We start from the raw sequence: 19,035 nt of genomic DNA on the forward strand, positions 1-19,035 counted from the left end.
GATTAAGTGGCATGGTGGGCTGGAGAATGGGGACCAGGGATGGATGCTTTCAACCCCCGGGCCAGCCGTAACTTTGACCCGCTGCCCAGTCATTGCTTCTTAACCTGGCTTACCAGTGCGGCCCTCTGGGTGCCTGCAGGACCCCATCCTAGGCACTTTGCAACATGGTGAGCTGGATAAGGGAGCCAGTGGCAGAGGGGGTTACACTCCCAGGCCGATCATAGCTCTGACTAAGGCCCCAGTCAGAAACTCTAAGTCTCACCATGCAGGGAAGTCCTCCCTGGGCCTGCAGGACCATTTCCTGGACTCTAAGTGTCACAGTGAGCCTCTGAATGGAAGAGCTTTTTAACCCATCCAAGCAGGGGAGATTTTTGGGTTCCTGCGGATCTCTGTCCTGGCCACTGTGAGACACAGAGGGCTGAATATTGGAGGCCAGGACTGCAGGCTTCCACTTGCATGCCAGCCGGAGCCATTACTTGTGGCCTGGTCAGAGTGACTAAATCCAGCCAAGCATGGGAACCCTCACTGTGCCCGTCAGAGCTTTTTCACCTGGCCGAATATGAAACCCTCCTGCGGCCAGTAGGACCTCAGCCTGTGTTCTAAGTGAAACAGTGGGCCATACAAGAGCCCAGGGAGGAGGCCTTATACCCAAGTCCAGGCAGACTTCTGACCCAGGCCCAGGCAGCTTCTAAGCCCAGCCAAGCAGACAAGCCCACTGGATGCCTGCGGGATCCTGTCCTGGGTACTTTGCATCATAGTAGCCCAGAGAAGGCAACCAAGGACAGGGACTTCCATTCCAGGGGATACTGGACCATTGATCTGGGGCCCAGTCAGAACATCTTATCCCAGCAAAGCCGGGGAGCTCTCCCGGTGCCTGCAGGACTTTGCCACACAGCTGGTTGTGGAAGGGAGCCTAGGACTGGGCGATTTCAACACGACCAACCGGTGCTCTGACTCCGAGCCTGGTTAGACTGTTTCTTTAACCCAACCAAGCAGTAGAGCCCTCCTGGTGTCTGTGGGACCAATCCCCGGGCACTTTGTGACACACCCCCATACCCAGGGCAACCAGAGCCCTGACTATGTGCTTGGCCAGAGCTACTAAACCCAGCCAAGCAGTGGAAGCCTCCCAGACCCCATATTGGGCTCTAAGTGTCACAGCAAGCTGCGTAGTAGTGCCAACAGGAGCTCTGACCCAGGGCATGGTTAGAGCTTATTAACCCAGTCAAGCAGGGGAGTCCTCCTTTGGCCTGAAGGACCCACCCTGGGCCCTAAGTGACATGGTGGTCCAGGGAGGGGAGCCCAGGGCCAGACAGAGCTTCAATCCAGAACCTGGTCAGTGCTTCTCATCATAGTCAAGCAGGGAAACCGTCCTGGTGCCTTTGGCATCCCGTCCCAGACACTTTACAACATGGAGGCTGGGAAAAGGCAGGCCAAGTTAGGGAATTCTATCCCAGGGTCTACTGTAGCTGTGATGCGGGGCCATGTTAGAGCTTCGGAACTCTGCAAAGCAGGCAGCTCTAGTGGTGCCTGCAGGACCCTGTCCCAAGCACTTTGCTTCACAGCAGGCCAGCTAACGGACGCCAAAATGGTGACCTCTACTCTAAGACCAACCAGAGCTCTTACGCAGGGCCTGGTCAATGCACCTATACTCACCTGTGCAGGGGACACTTCTTTGAAGCATGATGGGCCAGCGCACAGACCCTCATTTGGGGCCCCGCAGAACATGACCTATTCTTGTAATCCATGCCTACTGAGTGGCAGCAAGGGACATTTGAGAGAAAGTATCTATCCTCCTGGATCCTTGACTGGGCTTGGAACTACAAATGAGCCCTCTTTTAGACTTCTAAGGCAGTTTCAATTCTGAACGTCGAATCACTTCTAGGAAATTACATGTTTTGTTTATATATTTTAAGTACAAAATGTCACCAGAGACAATGGCATGGCACATTTTGTACAATGTAAGCGTGGTAAAAGTCTCGTGTAATTTTACACAACACTAATTATAATTTTGCACAGCCCTAGAAGTAACATGACAGATTTCTTGTGTTTTTGAGGAGGCAAATGTTGAATCCAAAGTAACAGTGACCCCACTCTAACAGGGGATTTTAATTGGTGCGGTGTCCTAGTCCGAGCTCCTGCGATATACATGCAAGAAGTGAGGCTTACGGGGAGGATTGATAGGTGTGCTGGAGGGTGAGACATCTTGGAGAAAGTGTGACAACTGGGTCCACCCCCCCCAAAGCATCCCATGCAGCGATTGACTACAATGTTACGAGATTGGTCACAAAAAGGGACTTTCTCCAGTTTTTGTGGACCTCCGTCGGAGCTCCATTTAAAAATAAACAAATTTGGAATTGGAAATAAACTGGTCTTTCTCCATAACTGAACAGGTTTGTAAGTACAAACCTTCGTTCTGCATGCTGTAGCGTGCATGCATGTATGATATTTGGTCCTGAAGAAAGCCACATTGACCGTTAGAGGCACTTAGACAGATGGCTGAAACAATTTGATCCCAATTATCCTTAATGTGGTCAACGTAAGTCCCACAGGTACCCACCACTGTTTTTAAAAGTTGACCAGGACCTCCAGCATTAAAATCGCTTTTTGTAGTAGGAGTACCTGAGCCAATTTTAAAATCGTTATCTCTCTGGTTAACTTTTCAATAGTATTTGAATGTCAATTTGGCTACTGGGGAATATTTTACCTTCCTTATTCGTCATCTTATCATCTTTCAAATCTTTCTTTATTCCCCTTCTTTCTTTTATTCTATCTCACCTATTCATTGCCTTCTATTTTTTCCATGTTATCTCCCATCTCCAACTTTTTTCTTTTGATATGGCCTTAATTCCTCGTTTAGTTTTGTCTTTCTTCTGAAATGTCTCTTGAGCCTCAGCTATGCCATATTCCAATACTTCCAGGTTTGGTGTTTTCTAATGGTGACCACTGGCAGCAGCAGCGCAGATTTTCCCTCGCCACGCTGCGTAACTTCGGAATGGGAAAGCGCAGCATTGAAGAGAGGGTGACAGAGGAGGCAAAGTTTCTTGTGGAGTTCTTTGAAAGCAAAAAAGGTATTTTCTAACTAGATTCCCGTCAGTCATTCCATGCTCCTTTTATTTACCAGATCTACACTGCCTTTCTGTTTATCACACTTCAGGTTTTCCTTGTCTCTCTCCTTTAATGTCCTCTGCCTCCTTCCTTACCTATCCATATATATTCCCTTAATCCACCTTCCTCCAAGTTGCAAGTTCGCCACTTCACTCACTCGTAATTGATATTTGAGAACTTACATATTTTACACTCCTGGCCACCTCCTAGAAACCCGGACATCGAGCCCAGGATGCAGAGCCCCTTTGTTTGAAAGGGGAAATTGAGTTATATTTTCATTTTAATATTCATCTTACAAACCATCACCTAGTCCCTGCAGCCCTATGCTTCTCTCACATCAATAAATAAAAAACACACTGTGCACCTGGAGCAGCTACTTTCTGAATGGTTCCTGGCTCCCATAATCCTATGTCAGGGGGGGTGTGGATGTTAACCAGCATTGGCAAAGCTTTTGAAACGAATTGACTTTTGACCGTTTTTAGTGATGCTGTATAGTATCCCCAATTCTATGCGGTATGGCTAAAGAAGAATATAAAAAGGCTATGATGTAACTGGCCGCATCAAGTTGTAGGCATGTATACCCCCATAAAATGGTGCAGATACTTTTATCTCCTTTTTATTTATTGATCTGTTTTGGATAAGTAAATAAAAAAAATGTGTCAAAGGGGACGCAACATGTGGGGTGGAAGCTACACAGGCGCAGGGAGGGTGCAAGCAACATGGTGTAGTGTAGTTCCTATATTCCCAATAGGCTCTGCACATTGGAATAGTATATCCTGTAGTTTAGACGTAGGACGGAGGTAGACTAATTCTCTACCGAATATAGTAGACTTAATTGTGTATGTGCCAGCTAGCTCCGAGGTCACTAGAAAGTTTCTCAAATTAACAAGAAGGGATTAGTTTCTGACAACCGCTTAAAAGATGACAACTTCGTTTCACCAGAGGTGCAGAGAAATAGAGAGACTGGCTTTTTCAATAAAAGGTATTTATTGAACAGTCTTCTTTCTCAAGCATAAGAAATGAACTGCTACAATCGTAATACTTGTTGTAAAGTACAATGCGTGCAGTACGAAGAGTATTATAAAATAATACTGTAAAAGCATGATATGGTTTCTAAGCCATATAGTACATAAAATACATACATTGATAAATAATGACTAAAAGTACTCAACTGGTGCTTCTAAAATACGCCTACCCCGGTGTTCCTAACCTAGGTCTAGTACAAGGGAAGAAGTAAGTGAGGTGTAGCTTAGTTTCAGTTTTCTTTTGCCAAGAAACTAATCCAAGAATTCTCTTAAGGTCTAATCTGCTCCGTACCTGGTTTTAGAATATAGGAGGTCTGGTATCTCTCTCTCAGGACTCAATTTCCCAGCAACCCGCAAGGGTAGCCTGGAAACACCGGAGCTGGATTTCTTGGCTGAAGAAAGTACAGCATCTCTCAGTGCGTCAGCTGGAGGGTCGGTTTCCTTCGGCACTTGCTGCAGCAGGGCCTGTCGGGCAAGTAGATAGTCGAACTGCTCCAAACCACCGTGTGTTTGTTTGGACAAGTGTGGGCATATTTATACCTTGAAGGTGCCGAGTTTGACGTAAGATTGGACATAATAACATCATTAGAGACTTAATTCTCTGAAAACTCCATGAGTTCTTGGATAAATTAATATTCATGCAGGGGGAAGTCCCTGACTGCTGAAGGCGGGTTTTTCCAAGAAATCGTGCAGATTTTCGGAACTAGTGGAAGTAGCCAAGCCGTATTAGGACTACTTGAGCTATGTCTTAATATGGTTATGATTTATATGCCTATATAAGGATACAGTACTTTATACCTATGTAAGGGCATGAATCAGGAAATTTACGCTAGGGTCCTAAAACTCTATACAACAATGGAAGGCACACGTTCAGGGGGCAGGAACAGTGCAGTTGAGAGGAAGCAATACGTTAAACGTGGGTAGGAGGAAGCAAAGAACAAGGGGTACAGAGCATGTGGAGGTGGGTGAAAAAAGCAAATGGGTTACATGGATAGAAACGTGGAACTGGGACGAAGAAGCAGCAGGGTGAGTAATCAACATAGGGAGAAATGCACAAGGGCAAGTGCATCACGGAGGGTAGTAGGAGAGAGTAACCAGTTTTGTAGTGGAATGAGAAGGAAAGTACAAGAGGGCGACAGCTGGAAAACACATACACTGTTGTAGAGTGCTTAATCAAAATGATAAAAGTGGTGCCTGAAAAGTGAGCAGTGGAAGGACACAAATAATGTGGCCATGCTCTAGGAAGGGACAAATACAAGAAGATGAAGTAAAGCCTTAACAAGTTAAAGAATGCAAAGCAATCAAATGAGTGACAATCCAACCAGTGGTAAGCAATGGGCAAGCTGACAATAGCGCTTTATGCAAATGCTATCTGGTAAGTGAGTCCTAAAAATGGTAAACAGTGGTTTCTAGGAAACCCACTGTTTTGTCATAGGTTAGGTCTCTGAAATGCAGTTTGAGTGTGATCAGTTACTTCTCAGTGTATTGCTTGTAGAAGTGTAAGTGCTGCCCCATCGCCTTGCAGGACCAACTGTTGTAGCACTAAAACATATGATGTATGTTGAGCCCATTTAAGTGCTTTTTTCTGTATCACTTGTGCTGAATGTGCTGGTGCTTTGAACTGGTCAGACTCCATATGCAAGGGTTAGAAATGGTATGCTTTTATTGACAGCCTGATTGCAATTTTCTAGTGCAAGTGAAACACAGAAAAGAATACACAGCTGAACAAACAGAAAAGGCATTTCAACAACCTCTACTTCAGAACAGAGAGGCAAGAATGACTGGTAGAACAATGTGCATTTAATCCGCTCCATGTCATATGCCACCATTACCAGTTTGACAAGCTACACATATACAAGGCAAGTCTGTGATTGCAGCCCACCACTCTTTTCCATTAATCAACTTTGACTAATCCAAAACATTATGTTCAAAAAGCGGGATCTAAGCTGGAATTTATATTCTTCAACAGGCTACTGAGGGTCACATGTTCAACTTTGAGTTATTACAATTTAATTACCATCTGTTGAAAAAGAAGATATCATCTTCTGGAATATCTGTCTCTTTTATGTATGGTTGGGTACTTAACCTACCTGGATGGAATTGTCTCTAGTTGATACAGTGCTAGAATCTTAAATGTATCTGGAAAATTTGAAGGTGTTGATCACTCTGGGCTGATGGCCAAAGGAAGGATCTATTTAAAAACCAGCTTGAACGAAGATGTGTGGGGTGTGATTATATCTAGGTGTCCTGGTTTTATGGTATTTATTTTTTTAACATTTCCGTCTGTATTTTTCCATATTTATTTTTTGCCCATCTTATTAGTATTTATCCTTATTTATTTTGTGTTTTGCGAATATATGGAGTCATAAAATCGTATATTTCCACATTTATTTAACTGATAAACATGCAAACATACTTTGCTGCCCTTTGCGTTTTAACAAATTAAACAACAAAATATACCAAATCACTACACCTTCAGGTAAATATGAGCATTATAATACAAACATATGTTATTATACACCTGCATTTAGGGAAATCTCAACCTATTTTTTAACTGCCCATGCTGCTTATCTGCTCAGCTGTTGTCCTAGAAATCATGAAAAACAGCATGGAGAGTCACCCACAAGATACACTTTTCTGCATTTTTCCGCTTTTAAAAATAAATACAGATAGGAAACACTTTGTTTTCTGTCTGTAATTATCTGTAAAAATCCGGAAAACCGGTAGCCTTAATTATATCACACTAGATCAAGTCCTTAACTGACTAGCACCTTAATATCTTCAGCAGAAAATAAATCTACATGAATCAGTAGCTCCCTAATTTTATCCTTCAAAGAAATTGTGCTTCTTTGCCTAGAAAAGGCATCTGTTGTTCATTCTTGTGCATTGCTTTGAACCTTTTAAAGGGGTAGAGTTCTACGGTGAAATGTTTTAAATAATAAATTTTAGGAATATCACCCAAAAATTTGCAGACCTGTTATTTCTTGAGGATTCACAGCACACAGGATTTGTCACAAGTGCTCAGATGAATCGGCTACAAAGACATATGTTAGAGGCAACAAAGAAGGATGTTTAGTAAAAATCTAGATGCGACCCTCATACTGACACCTGACCGAGTGGAGTACATTGGGCTGGAAGTTGTATAAATAATTGCTATTGAATACATTGTGAAGTCTGAAGTTCTTTTCTGGAATTATATTCATGAATTTGGCATAGATATGCGATATTGCATTTTGCTCAGCAAGTTCTTCATGTTAACAGCTCTGTACCAGACTACTATTGTATTTTTTCTTTTTTTTTAAATCATATGTAATCTAAATCGATAGAGGGGCTTTTGGGCATCCAATGGGTTTTATCCATTGATCTGTTAGGTTGTAATTCACTTTTAGCTTCCTGCCACCACAACATAAAGGTTATGGCAATGGGACACTTTGCACATAGTTCCTTTAGTTTGAGCGACTTCACAAAGCTTCTGTGCACACTGCTCATATTTGCTTAAAATAGTTTATTTTACTTCAGTGACAAAGTTGGTTCAAAGCATTTAGTTAATTTTTCTTAACTTTAAATACTTACCTTTAAATACCTGTGCATCTGGTAGCCGCTTAAATGGTCTTCTGCCTCCTTTTTAGGTCTCACCTAGCAAGCGCATATGCTGCTTCGCCTTGGCAAGACTCTATTGTCGGTTTGGTACGCGAGACAAACCATGTGCGCGCCTGGACAGGCGATGTGTGTGCGCATGGCGTCTCCTCACACGCTCCCACCGCATGCTTGATTTACCTTTCAGTACATGTGCGTGCCCACATTGGGCTCCTCACGTGCTCACATGCTCCCATCGCGCGCTTTGCGATAGCGCACGCTCCTTGCCGCCTTGTTACGCGCACACCACTCGCGGTCTTGTTTTGCTCAGTGGTGTCTTAGCTCCATACCAATATGAAAACTCCATTTCAAACTCACAATAAAGAAATTACTACAGGCTACTTTCAGTCAGATTTAACCTCTGTAGTCAGGACACACCTGCCCACTTAGGGTTACTCACAGAGATGAACAAAGAATGGTGGGTAAAATACTTGATTTAAACTCAGCCACCTATAAATATGTAGAGCTAGATTCTAGTTCATCATTTTTTTGCTCTCTTTTCCACTCTGGCATGGCCGAACAATATGGAAATGAATACTAGCTGGGCCCCGCCTTACAAGAGCCAAGCCCTCCTGAAGTGTTGGGTGTTTCTCCCACGAGACCACCGCAGCCACGTTTGATGCTACAAATCAAATCTGACAAGCCAAGCTCGGAGAAGCTGTTCGCTCACATGCGCACTGCATGCAAGGCACATGGTGTATGGTATCTGAACCCGGCCCATTCAGATGCACAGTTGTCTGCACACTATCCAATGTATCTATTTAGTTGTTTAATCGCTTCTGTGTCTGTCACTTCAGTTGTAAATTAATCACCGAAGACGATTCAATCTTAATTGTCTTGGCGTCCAGAGCTCTGCGTCTGTTCCAAGCCAGGGGTAACTTTCCGGTCATTTTCCCTATGCCTGGAAAAATCCAAAACAACAAAATCCCAAATACAGAGGAAAAAAAACGTAACTGAAGGAGTCGCTGAATTTGGACATGATATGACCTGTAAAGTCTGTATCAGGTGTACGTGTTAATACAGTTGCAGGTCTCTCTGCCCGACCGTGGAGGAGAAACGTTATTGGAAACACCCACATCATGTTTGTATATGATTTATGCCAGACATTGCTTTAATTGGGCAGACGCTGTCCTGTTGTGTATACATGCACTTCTTTCATGTGAAAGGAGAGTACCTGCACTTCTCAGCAGTGCTCAGTACTTATGTCAGACTACTCACGCTTCTCAGGACTAAACAGTTGGTGAGTACTTGCATTTCTATATTTAAGAGCAGAAAGACTGCGCCAATATTGGCCCATTTGTTTTCACTGACATTTTTGGGTTGTGTAGGATACATTGAACTCAGGGTAAATGTACCCTAACCCCCCGCCCCCAACCACATGCTCCGCCCCTTCTTTTTATTAATAAACTCAAATGCATTAATATTGCCAACGCCTGTAGCTCTAGGATTGCCTGGGGCTGCCACTGAGCCCAATGTGTTTTCCCCTTTTACTCAGACTCTGCCTGAGTCACAGTGAAAGCAAAATGACTGCTTTAAGGTCCCCTTCCCCCTCCCTTCTGTAAAAAGGCAGGGCCGAATTCGACCAAGAACCCTTCAGTATTTGCCCGGCGTTAGCCGCCTCTCATACCATTCAATATTACCAAACAGAGGCAGGCGCTGGAGGCTGGAAGGCAGGAAACAGGAGTTTATTCCGACGGAATCGGAACACGTCAAATCAGACAACAGGGTATCTTCTCGAGGTGCTCTAACCGCATCTCTGAGGCCTGGCCTCTTATACACAAGTTTATGGCTTTATTACATTTATGACATCCGTGGTATTGCTTTGAAGTACGAAAAAGGCATCTTTGGAATCCCCGGTTCAGGCCCGTTCTCACACATATCTACAGTAGGGGTCCCCACCCAAATCTCAGCATGATGGCTATCGCGCAGCTGGACATTCCGCTGGGAACAGGAATGCGGGCGATCGGTCGGATCTAGGGGTGTGAAAGCATTGATTAATCCCCGCTCCTTTGATGTGAGGCGAGGTCCTACTGTAGGGGGCAATAAACTGCATCTGTTGGGCTAGGTGATGGCCTGGGATCAGGCCGGACAATCGGGCAGGGAGGAAGAGGTTATCAAAAGGGCCTGTTCTATGAATGAGATGAAAGAGTGAGGGGGTTCAGCACGGGATGTGGCTCGGAGACAGGGTCGCGCTGGAGGTGCGTTTATGGCCCAAGCAGGAGAGACCGGGGGCTGTTGGGGCGCGGGGGGATGCTTGCGAGGCCGGGGAGTGAGGGGGGGGGAGAGACGCGCATGCCATTGGCAGTGGGCAGAGAGGCTATGGCACACAAAATGGCTGCCACTTACGTGCATGAAGGGGCCTAAAAAGGGACAAGATGGCGTGGCCACTGTTTCACGATTTTCACTTTACTTTCAACAGTGGCTGTGGTGAACATAAATTAACGCCGCTTATGTATTCCTAATTTAGTCATTTTCCACAGTCCCCAGTTTTTATCATAAGTTAGTTCATTTCTGTTCATGTCACAGGTGAGGATGTAGAAGCTGACATTAGTTATACAATTCGCTTTGGTAGCCCATATGCATTACGGGCAGATGGAAATAATTCTGCTATCAATGCTGACGGACTCGTACATAACCATATGTAGTCAGGGTGATAGGCGAGGAGGCAGTGCATACAAAATTAAATTAGCTGTGTCATACATTAGACCTGGAGATGGGGACATTACTTAGATGATGTAGGGAACTCGTTCGAATACAAACATGATGTCATACAAAAGAATGTTCTGGCAGAATAAGGGCTATTAAGTACATTACTTGAGGTCTGGACTCCGTGGGGATCAAAACTAGACCGCATGTTCATGTGTATGACTGGTGTTCTATAATCATCATGATACAGAGTTGACGCTTTCTTAGTTATCCATGCACAGTTGAAAGTGAACGATGTAAGGTTTCGAAAGCTCAATTGGGTGATAATCAATACAAAGTGGTTGGGAGAGGAATTTAACTTAATACAAGTGACAGTCAAGGGGTGGTAATGTTCAAAAAGGGTTCTTCTTTCCAGTGTCTTATTACAGTGACCCATCACTGGTAGGCTATCATTGTTCTTCCTTTTTTTTTTTTTCTTTCGTTGGCACTGTTGAGCACCGGCGGTGGAGCTATGCGTCCAGCTCTAATCCAGATTTCGCGTTGCAGGGTGTGGCCATTCTTTGCTCTCGGACCACAGTCCTGATTGTCCTGCTCCTAACTGATCTACCAGAGGTACTTTAGGCAGAGTAACCGCATTCAGTTCTTCTTTCGTGACAAACCCTATTCTATCTTTGTGCTGTGTTTCTTCTTGAAGTCAAGTTAAAAAAAAACTCCATATGGAAAAAAGGGGGGGGGAATGGGGGCGTGCTTTGGGAGGCCGAGGGAAGAGAGGGTGGAGTGGGATCAGATCTGAAATGGACCAAGGAGGGCAGAAATCTCAAGCAAGTGGGCCCACCAATCGGGCTCAATGGGCTTGGACTTTCGGCACGAGCTGGTCAACATGCAGGGACTTCTGGACAGCCCTTCTTTCTTTCATTTTCCATGTTGAGAATGGTGCCTCGTCCCGCATCTCTTTGCTCTGTGGCTCCGCCTTGGTCGAGGTCATAGATGTTCCCAGATCTGCAGCCAGGCTGTGCGTCACGTCCGGCCCCTCTCCTCCGACGACTGCATGCTATCTTTAAATAAGTACAAAAACAAGTCTTAGAGAACTGGCAGGGGAAGACGTTCTCATACTTCAATTTCTCTCCCAACCCCAAGTAGTTGGGGAAACGTTTTATCGGTCACGATAGGGTGGATGTTTATTAATCCTTACATCGGGGTATGCTATTAACTCATGAATCATTGCTGTGGTGCAGGTTTGCAGGCATTTTTACTATTTTCCATCATCATGTCTGTTTGGTGTTTATTCCTGTTACATTCGCGAACGTGATTTATCTTTAAAAACAAGGTCATCAGCTACATTCTTAAAGGTTTTCTGGGATGGCTGGTACAGAACTGGGACCATTCTGGAAAAACGGGGACGTTTTGGACACTCTACTTTTGTGCAATGGGCGGTGGTAATCTGAATGATGAAGGTGGTGTTACTAAAGCACTAAAAAGCCACTGACATATAGCTCCCTTTTAAGGGCCAGATTAGGGGACATCAGTCGTCTTACCTGTCCTTTCTTTCTCAGCCAATTAAGTTCCATCATTTTACAGAAAGGAGAGGTAGTAATATGGCAAGATACGATCGCTTTGTTTCTGTCAATTTGTCCAAACACTGTTGTGTTCAAAGCCAATTATACATGTACCGGCGAGGCACAGTGTCGTCATTTATTCAAAAGGGAGCAAGGGAGCCCTCAGGGGGAGAGAGCGTCGTGCACACCAAATAGGCTATTAGTACACGTACAACATAAAGAGAGAGAGAGAGAGAGAGGAAAAAACGTGTATAATAATAGGCTATTCAGTGCACACACACATAGAACAGTACGGGTCAGTTTTACGTAAAAAAACACAAGCTGAGGGAAAACATAAATTCCTAGTTTACGTACACACAAATACCAGATAGGGCGCGACAGTACATACATCAAGTACGAAAACCTAAGACAAGACACAGAGCTATTTTGGGCAAAAGGACTTTGTCATGCGTGTTGCGTATTCTCAGTATTCCCTTTAATTCATTTGGGGGTCGAGCTCTTTTTATTCTCCTTCCTTCCTGTTAGTAGACCATTTTTGTTGGTAACCTCGTTTCAAAAATACGTACTCCTTTTTAATTGGTCGGACATTAGTCCAGTCGTGCTTATACTCGCGGTGGGGTCTTCCAACATCTAGCAAATGATGATGATAATGGTACAATTCCGATTTTTCTATGAAGATGGAAGAAGAAGTGGTAAATCTAAAACATAACAATGTCCCTAATTTCCGGGCTGAGGGGGATTTTGGATGAACCCCGACCCGGGGTACTCTTAACTTCTCTTATTTAGTCAGCGCATAAATTGACTCACTGGTGCGCATTATTTTGGGTATACATTTGGGATATCGGTTGGGGTCGGGTTCGTTGTACTGCAGTAACCCTTCAAGTTTCTGGTGTAGGCCACTCTCCCATTTACTAGCTCCAGAGAGAGTCGTCTCTAATTAAGGAATGTGCTATACTCTTATTCGTCTTTCACATGCAGGTACCATGTTCGGGCTTAATTTTCCTAGCCCATTAACCGTTCGATCAACACCTCAGTCATACAAAAAGCATTCCTTTTGTCAACCCAGACGTGTGCCACACATAAGCATTCATACAGCACAAATCAGGGCCCATGCGCACATTCATACCATACAAATTTTTCACGCTCCCAGAGATAGCTCCTGCATACAATGTACCATCTCACAGAGCTAGCCTATTTATTTTTTTTTTGCGTGGAACACGGTGCGTTTTAGGTCTTCTCCATACTTCAGCTGAAATTCCGATATTAACCTGCAGAAAAAGAAACGAGGGGGAGGGGGCAGCGTTCAAAGCACATCAGCGCGCATAAACACGAAAATGTTTTTACCTACCACGTACCTGACTTATCTCTTTGGGATGCAGTACCTTGCATCTCGGCATTGAAGCCCAGAGGAACTGGTAGTGCGGCAAAGACAACCGATGATAGGCTGTTTATTACATAGATCGCTCGAGGGTGGTAGTACAGACCGTATGTAAGAAAGGGTCAAAGCCAGGGGTATTCAGTATAAGGTGAGGGGGGGGTGACGGAGTCATGTTTTCATTTGAAGGGAAGAAATGGTCTACAGTGGTATAGGGTCGTTCCTATTCGCAGAGTATGGAAACTATTGGGGGGGGGTGGCAAGTTTCACTGAGGGCTTTTCGTGCCTTCAATAGTATGCGTTTTGCCTAACGTTAGACTAGAGGGCATTCCTCTGGTGAGATTTAGGAGCGTTTAAGAACTCCTCTGATACACGGGGTGGGTAAAACAAGGATTATGATGTTTAGGATTCCGAGGACCAGAATGCACTCGGGGTTCATCACTAACAATACTTCGGGTCAATGTACTTCTTCGGGGAATTTACAACTGTAGTGTAATTAAAGATTCCTAGTTCGAAAAAGGCGCGCTTTTGATCCACAAGGGGGCTGTGAAGTAAAAGAGGTCTAGTCTACTGTCATATTCATAGATACATCTAAATATCAGGATCTTTACCTATTGCTTATGCTGCAGGAATGTAAAATACGACAGATCTTGACTATTCTCTTCGCATTATTTCTGTGTACTATGTCTTTATAATTTTTCATAATCAAAATTGCTTCATTTTACTTGCCCTTCATTTATTTGAGGTTAGTAGCCTTTATTTGAAAACCTACCAATCTAAGCGACTGTTATGATGCTAGTTCCATATATTTAAAAAAAAACTTTATTTGTGAAGATGTCAGCATTCAAATACGGGCCTCCAACCAGATAGGCCGGTCACAGAGCAGACGGGAAACGCATGAGGTAAGGAGAGATTACACTGTAGTATAGAAGTACGTAACAGGCGAGCCATTTAATTAAAAACGTGACTAACGGTTGCAGGATCAGCGAAGGTTTTAATTTTATAATTGGAAGTATAACAGAATCAGTTACAATAGAATCGCCCATACGCACACCATGGGCGAATATCATGAGTAACATTACTTCGAAGCTTTAATAATACAATAATCAATAATGAATAAAAACCCACATCAATAGGGTTGTCCGCATGCCCAGTCAGTACCCTTCCCCGCCCGCCGTGTACACAAAGACCGCATACATAACCCATAACATCAAGGCTAAGCAACTAGAATGTCATAAGGAGTTGCAAGTCCCGCCTATACTGGCGCCATTTTGGTTGAGGCCGGGCAGGTCCAGAGTATAGTCCAAATGCCTCCAATAACTAGCGGTCAGACCAGAACCCCTTTCGGCAGTTCAAAAAAAAATCCGTTAACGCCAACGGAAAGGACAGGCGGCATGAACCGTGACTTAAAGGTGAGGAAGGCAGAATCTTCCCTACCGGGCCACGCTGAGGTCCCACTGGAACTGATCGAGTTGGTAGTCTACAGTATCTCTTTGTAATTTAGGACAAAAAGCTGGCGTTAGCGTGAGAGCACCGCCATCTCGTGACAACGTCGTGGCCACTCCAGAGAGCGGGACAGCAGGCGTATCCCTCCGTCGATGCACTGAATCATCCTCCCTCACGGCACCAGACAAGGGTAAGGTGGCGGTCACCCCCACGGGAAGCCCGCGGGAGTCGGGGGGCCAACGACTTCCGTAGAATCTCTAGAGCTGAGAGAACGTCTTCAAGAGTGGGGTTCATGCCCGAGCAGGCAAGCATCCGAGTTCCATGGTAGCCCAGAGCCATCTTAGTGGACCAGGCCCAAATCCGGGGAGCCGGCCGCCATCTTGACAGTCCCACAGCAGCTGCCCTTCACCACGGCCACCGGAGCGGTCCTCCCCCCGGTCAGCCAGCCGCGGGGGATCCGCAAGTGGCATGCGAATGGCAGTCTTGGTGCAGGAGAGGAACCTCCATCTGGAGGTGGAGGGGGGCCGTCCGCGCCGCCTCTCCGTGGGCGCCCCACGCCATCTCCTGGCGCAGGTATACAAGATGGCTGGACCAGGCAACAAAAAAGGGGGGAGCCATCAGCAAGGCATCCCCCGCACACAACTTGCTGGACACCACCTCTGGACGATCCGGGGACGGGCCTCGGCGCGTTGTTTTGCCTCCGGCTTATTCGCACAACGGTCCCTTTTGGTCGGCCTCCATCCTCCACTCCGGGCCGCCACCGACGTTGCCTCGCGGGCTGATGACTGCAGGCAAGGCCCCGGTCTCCACGTGCCGGAGGCCTCATTTTCCGGACAAGCGTAGCTGCGGATCTGCTGCACTCCGGAGCCCCCAGGACGGATGGTAGGTATAAGGTTGTCGTTATTGGGCAGGGTGGGCGGCAGGATAGACACGTTTGGGCAGCGGGGTCGGCGGAGCCCAGCTACCTTGCGGCCATCACGGTGTCGAGCTCGGCTCCTCCCACTAGTTTCATATTTCTCATGAAGGGCTGTTCCTAGTGTTTCTATTTTAGCGGGGTCAAAAAGATCCCATCAGTGGCCTACTGACTTTGCTCGATTCCTTTAGTTTTTCCTAGCGATTTTTATGTCATAGTTTGTTGAAAAGATACAGCGGCTAATCCGTATTTTATATACATGTCCTTTTTATTAGGGGTGCCCTCCGGTGGAGCCGGACGATCTACCTCTAATAAACGGTCCGGGCTGAACCAACTACTGAACAATGGGGAGAAGATAGGCATGACGGGTTACAATGGGGACAAAAGTCTGCACTACCTATCCTTCACTACTTTGCGAAGACTAGGCAGAATATTTCTATTCTACAGTATTCGCAAATAGAGAATACCCAAAGAGAGAACTAATTCCAAACAGTCAATGTTCGGACAAACAATCAATCAATCAAATGAGGAATAAAATAGGCGCGACGGGTTACAACGGGGGCAAAAGCCTGCGCTACCTACCCTTCACTATCTGCAAAGAGAGAGGGAAATTCCTGTTCCTCCCCGTTTGTAGGCAGAGAAGATCCTTTCAAAGAACCAATTTCGAACAGTAAATGCTCGAACAAACAATCAATCAATGGAGAGGGAAGTAGGCGCGACGGGTTACAACGGGGGCAAAAGCCTGCGCTACCTACCCTTCACTATCTGCAAAGGGAGAATACTCCTATCCTTCCCCGTTTGTAGACAGAGAATCTCTCAGAACCAAACAATCAAATGCGTAATACTAGTATTTTCCAAGACAATCAATCAATTCGCAACTCGTCGTGTTACACGACCTTACCCGGACCGCATGGACAGTTTCTCGTCTTCCGCTTCCAGCGCCTGATCGTCCTCTATTCTCCGTAATTGCTGTGGCACTTCTGATGGTTCCCAGTCAGGACCGTAGATCACTCGAGAGAGGTCTGCTCAGAACCGGTGAAGTTCGGATGATCGGCTGCCAGATGAGGGTCTATCGGGCAGGTGCACTTCCCGATCGTTGCAGTCGTTCACTCTGTCGTTGGGACCTCTCCCACTGGATCCACGTGTCGCTGATGGGCCCCACGTTTGGGAGGCCAATTGTAAAAAGGCAGGGCCGAATTCGACCAAGAACCCTTCAGTATTTGCTCGGCGTTAGCCGCCTCTCATACCATTCAATATTACCAAACAAAGAGGCAGGCGCTGGAGGCTGGAAGGCAGGAAACGGAGTTTATTCCGACGGAATCAGAACACGTCAAATCAGACAACAGGGTATCTTCTCGAGGTGCTCTAACCGCATCTCTGAGGCCTGGCCTCTTATACACAAGTTTATGGCTTTATTACATTTATGACATCCGTGGTATTGCTTTGAAGTACGAAAAAGGCATCTTTGGAATCCCCGGTTCAGGCCCGTTCTCACACACATCTACAGTAGGGGTCCCCACCCAAATCTCAGCATGATGGCTATCGCGCAGCTGGACATTCCGCTGAGAACAGGAATGCGGGCGATCGGTCGGATCTAGGGGTGTGAAGGCATTGATTAATCCCCGCTCCTTTGATGTGAGGCGAGGTCCTACTGTAGGGGGCAATAAACTGCATCTGTTGGGCTAGGTGATGGCCTGGGATCAGGCCGGACAATCGGGCAGGGAGGAAGAGGTTATCAAAAGGGCCTGTTCTATGAATGAGATGAAAGAGTGAGGGGGTTCAGCACGGGATGTGGCTCGGAGACAGGGTCGCGCTGGAGGTGCGTTTATGGCCCAAGCAGGAGAGACCGGGGGCTGTCGGGGCGCGAGGGGATGCTTGCGAGGCCGGGGAGTGAGGGGGGGAGAGACGCGCAGGCTATTGGCAGTGGGCAGAGAGGCTTTGGCACACAAAATGGCTGCCACTTACGTGCATGAAGGGGCCTAAAAAGGGACAAGATGGCGTGGCCACTGTTTCACGATTTTCACTTTACTTTCAACAGTGGCTGTGGTGAACATAAATGAACGCCGCTTATGTATACCTAATTTAGTCATTTTCCACACTCCTTTTTTTATGAGAATGCTGATGAATAATATCAGCTGAAGGCTATGGTAGGGCTTTTGGGTCAAGGGCTAGCAATTCTGCAACAGTGAAGGATTCAGGGAAAGAAAAATGATAAATCAGAGGAGTGGGCAAGAGAGAAACGGAGAGAGGAGACCGAGACAGAAAGGAAGCAAAATGTATGTAGGTGAGAAAAAGAAAAACTGGGAAGAAAGAAAAAAGAAATGAGTAGAAGGATGAAAACTGTCTGGGACCCTTGGATTTGGTAAACCTCCGCACATTAGTAGTACTTTTTGGGGATTCTTACATTTCAGAACGACCTGGTAAATATTTTAGTTTTAGAAAATGTTTTACAAAAATCCGCTGTAAAATTCACTGTTTGGCACTTCAGAAATTTTTTAGGAGCAGAGCTGCCGTTCGCCACCAACACCAATAGTTTAATAATAAGAGTAAAGGTTATTTTATTTTTTCTGACTACTCCCTTCCGTGCTAATATTTTTGAATCACGCCACTCTGTCACGGAGATGGGTAACTATTCATATAAGAGGGGGCGGCTGGTGACATTTGTAAGTGGTGAGGCGTAAAATTATTGGCATACTGCACCGTAGAAAATTTTGAAAAAAGAGTGGACAAATGGTGCATTTTCTAGCAAACTTGAGAAAGCAAGAAGGTTAATATAGCAAATGTGAAAGTGCAGTTACTACATTAAGAGATGTCATATAACATAGGTAGCTACTTATTCAGTATAACCACAGAGCTTCATAACAGAGTTCGAGATTCTATGCATTGCTGAGTAATATCAAAGGGAGCATTTTTTTATTAGCCACAGTGCTGTACCAAGACTCCAAGAGGCAATATGGAAACATGAAAAATATGAAAACACATTATACAAAGAGGCGTGTCTAAAATGCCTGCCTTGCTCCCAGCCTCTGGCATTAAAGTGTTTCATAGCCCAAAGACAGACAACGGCCCATACGCGCACGCCAAGTATTCCCAATCGTTTCAGGACGTGAGAATTCATCCGGTAGGATAGTGAACCCAATGAGTATTTACTGAAAACTTCACCCTACAGAATGCTAATAAGCACTGAATGATGACCAGCACAACGACCAGCTGCTACAAGCAGCAACAAAAAACTAGTACTGCCATGCATTGCTTTTCAAAGAAAAGTTGTGGGAGTATTTAAATCGGAGGGGTTGCAAAGCGGTCTGTAGGAGCAAACTTCATTCTGTGTGC

The 19,035-nt window shown here is 45.5% G+C and overlaps 1 protein-coding gene across 1 annotated transcript in view; it reads left to right on the forward strand.

Annotated features, from left to right (window-relative positions):
• The window catches only part of LOC144770292 (cytochrome P450 2F3-like), a 196,526-nt gene that overhangs the window by 92,725 nt on the left and 84,766 nt on the right, over window positions 1-19,035 (forward strand). The window contains exon 3 of the mRNA XM_078654689.1: window positions 2,919-3,068. Coding sequence (XP_078510815.1) covers window positions 2,919-3,068 — 150 coding nt within the window. The remainder of the gene's footprint in view (window positions 1-2,918; window positions 3,069-19,035) is intronic.

Source organism: Lissotriton helveticus, chromosome 7 (assembly GCF_964261635.1).
Source record: "Lissotriton helveticus chromosome 7, aLisHel1.1, whole genome shotgun sequence".
NCBI lineage: Eukaryota > Metazoa > Chordata > Amphibia > Caudata > Salamandridae > Lissotriton > Lissotriton helveticus.